Raw genomic sequence first — 3,520 nt, forward strand, 5'->3', positions numbered from 1 at the left:
TTGTTGTAAAAAGGTAAACATACTCTTATTTATTAATTATATACAGTAATGGAAAAATAAAATAACAGTATATAATTGGAAAATATAACATTATAGTTACACAATAGAACAGTAACATACACAAGTCCTACTAAAACTTTAATATTACGTGAGAAAAGTTTGGGATTTCTTCATACAGATAATTATGAATGAATCGTGAATAATATTGAGTGAGAAAGTTACAGATATATAAATATCATATTCCTAAGAAAATCCTATGCTCCCGTTATTGGTAATGGTGAGAGGTTAGCATGTCTTGGGGGCATGATCTTTGTGCATCTAACTTTGTTACTCATCATTAATCACGATTGATTCAGGATTATCTGTAATCATGGTAGCCACTTTAATATAGAAGAAAACACATTCTATTCTGATTTATAATAAAAGTGACTGCAGAATGACACAATACAATATTTATCATGAAATTCTACTGGGCACAACATAATCTGAAACAAAACCAAAACAAACTGCAAATGCATCCAACAAGTTTCTAGAGTCACATGCTTGATGTAGTCATTGTGTGCTAGAATTATGGGACCAAATACTAAACTTTTGACAAAATGTAATACACTAAAGTGAATTTGTCCAAATACTTATGACACCTTCTAATAGGGGGACTAGATACATAAAGTGCATTCATTTCTAAACAGTAAAACAGATACGTATGAAAACACCCTCAAATAAAGGTGACATGCTGTACCATCGCCTAATATAAAACATTTGATCTCAAATCCAAAATGCTGGAGTATAGAGCCAAATAAAAGTTTGTAGGTTTGAATAATTATTGTATGAATCTTTCCAACAGATTCTACAGAGCCGGACGACATCGATAGGTAAAACAAAACGTGAAGATCAGACAACCGACTGACTTTATACAAATATACATTTAGTCTGAGCGTTTTCCATTAAAGTGCAATTCAAAGAAAGCAGTCCTCATACGGGGCTTTCTACAATGCATGTCTTTCTCTCATGACACAGGTTATGGTCATCCACCAATCCCCAGACCCATGACCCATATATCAACTTCCCCTCAAGGCAGGAAGACATACAATATTAGTCATTAGGATCCTCTTCCTACCCATCAGCTCTGGGTGGACTGTACCTGTCCCATGGTTGTTATTGGGTTCAACGTCCCCTTCTCCTCTGCTAGGTCAGGTGAGTCTTCAACCACACCTGAATCCCACAGTGAGAGTTTCGGATCGTTCTGCACCCCCTCAACACACCTCATCATATCCAGCACGTGTCGCCGGAAGTTTCTACACAGGCCGAGATGGAGCACTGGGTTGAGGCAAGCGTGCAGGCAGGCTAGAGCGAACGTAACCACCAGACTGTTCTCCAGAGCTGTCCTCCCATTCTCATAGGACCCAGAAACAGGCTCCCCAGGTCTCCCCTGAAAGGTGCCCACCATTAGGGTGATGTTGTAGGGCGTCCAGCAGAGGAAAAAGACCAGCACCAACACCAGGATGACCTGGACAGCCCTCTGCTTCTGGAGGCCAACGGAGCCGCGCTGCAGCCGCAGCAGGATGCAGGAGTAGCAGAAGAGCAGCATGACAGATGGGAGGAGGAAGCCCACCGTGTGGTAGAGCAGGCGGGAGGCAAGACGCCAGTCAAACCCAGACTGGGAGAGAGACGGGTAGTTGTGGACACACTCCTGTTTGTCTCGTCTGGTGTCCCTCACAGACTCCAGGAAGTGCCAGTCGGGGATGGAGAGGAGGATGGAGAGAAGCCACACGGACAGGCAGCTGGCCTGCACCATCCAGGGCTTCCTGCGAGAGTACATCTGGACTGCGTGGACCACGGACAGGTAGCGGTCCAGACTGATGCAGGCCAGCAGGAAGATGCTACAGTAAAAGTTGATCTGAGGAGAGAGAGAGAGAGAGATAGAGAGAGAACAGAGAGATATAAACTTGAGAAAGCTCTTGGCTGGAATGAACATTAAGATGAAACAGCTGTGTTCCTCCTCTGTACTTCCTCTTTTCCCAGCAATGTTGACAGTTTATTATTGGACTCAGAGGAAGAGCCCATTAAGAGTACATTAACCCTGATCTGGATTGAATGATGTATTGAAAGTGTATCCGATGACTTAGCAGAATAATAGGATGTAAAAACCCTTCCTCCCCTTCCTATCCTACACTACCCAGCCCACGGATTTCACAGCACTAGAACCCCCCATCATATACCACACTACTCCACACTAGTCCAAATCCTTTACCCCCTCTCCCCATCCCCAACCCCCAGTTCATGTGTTCATACAGGTATATACACTTGCTTGACCAGTCGCCCCCCACAAGTCCTTACTGTGAATATAGCTCCAGTGATCTTGCAGAGGGGGGTCCCGAAGCTCCATTCCCTAGTGGCCTGAACAGCCCACAGGGGCAGCGTGACCAGCAGCAGAGTGTCGGCCAAGCCCAGGTGCAGGATGAAGGTGTCCGTCACGCTCCAGCTCCGCCTCTTCTGGACCAGAACCACCAGGACCAGCACGTTACCCACTAGCCCCAGGACCAGTGTCAGAGAGTAGAGCATCGGGAGGAACACCGTGCCAAAACGCACCCCAACGCCATCTTCAGGGGAGCATTCCTCTTTATAAACATAGTCCTCATCGTAGTTATAGGTGCTATTCTCTAGAAATATCCCTCCCAGGTCCAAATCCATGTCTGTCTGTAGAGAAGTGGAGAATCAGTTTATCGTTTGGGTAATACAGATCAATCTATTGGGTTTAAGCTAAAAACAATGCGAGCAGAATGTGTGTTGGTGAGGACAACAATTTCCTCTTTCACCAAGTTATACCTAGAGAGATCTGTCTTTAGTCTCCGGTCCTCTGCTCTAACACTGACAAGTTTTGTGAGAAAGAGAGGTATCCCCTGAAGTGTCTCATCTGACAATGGCCAGATCATATTATATTCACGCTGCTCACATGATTCCGATGTCACCAGATGAGGCAACACCACACACAGCATAGTAAGAGCGGAAAGTACAGTTCCCCTTACGGGGGCTGTCCACTGCACTGCAGATCATCTGACTGGTGCCATCGACACACTATGGGTGTTTGTCTCGTTGTGCTCGAACCACACTCTCTAACCTCTGTAGGTATTCTATACTTATCAGTTTTTCTGTTAAACCAGAAAGACTAGTGGGAGATGGCAAGAGAGAGGGGGAGACAGAGAGAACATGGGACATATGGACGTATGGGTGCACGAACATATGCACACAAACACACACAAAGCATGAAAGACATAAGCGGAGTAAAGAGAACTTGTGTAGGACAAAGACCACAGACGAAGAGAAAAGAGAAAACACATAGACAGTAGAGGGGGTTTGAAATGAGAAATGTACTTACCACATTAGCCGTGTTCTATAGTTAAAAAAAGGCTCAATTTAAAATAAAAATAGCCGATCATTCATTAGTCCCAGTAGCATTGCAGAGACTGGATACAAACACTTCTCTGGATTTGTCAGAATGTATTGTGTCGATGTTGCAGCC

At 44.7% G+C, this 3,520-nt stretch overlaps 1 protein-coding gene across 2 annotated transcripts; it reads right to left on the minus strand.

Moving 5' to 3' along the window:
* LOC106605553 (C-X-C chemokine receptor type 3) lies at positions 1–3,520 on the minus strand. 2 transcript variants are annotated; one of them, XM_014201337.2, is made up of 3 exons: positions 3,377–3,520; positions 2,338–2,697; positions 1–1,897 (listed from the first exon to the last, which is right to left on the minus strand). In XM_014201337.2, the coding sequence occupies exons 2-3, from the start codon at positions 2,689–2,691 to the stop codon at positions 1,121–1,123; spliced, it is 1,131 nt and encodes a 376-aa protein (XP_014056812.1). In that variant the 5' UTR covers positions 2,692–2,697; positions 3,377–3,520; the 3' UTR covers positions 1–1,120. The 2 variants fall into 2 exon arrangements, with proteins under 2 accessions (XP_014056812.1, XP_045574662.1); XM_045718706.1 differs by lacking the exon at positions 3,377–3,520 and adding an exon at positions 2,827–3,337.

The sequence above is a fragment of the Salmo salar genome, chromosome ssa05, assembly GCF_905237065.1.
Source record: "Salmo salar chromosome ssa05, Ssal_v3.1, whole genome shotgun sequence".
In the NCBI taxonomy this organism is placed as follows: Eukaryota; Metazoa; Chordata; class Actinopteri; order Salmoniformes; family Salmonidae; genus Salmo; species Salmo salar.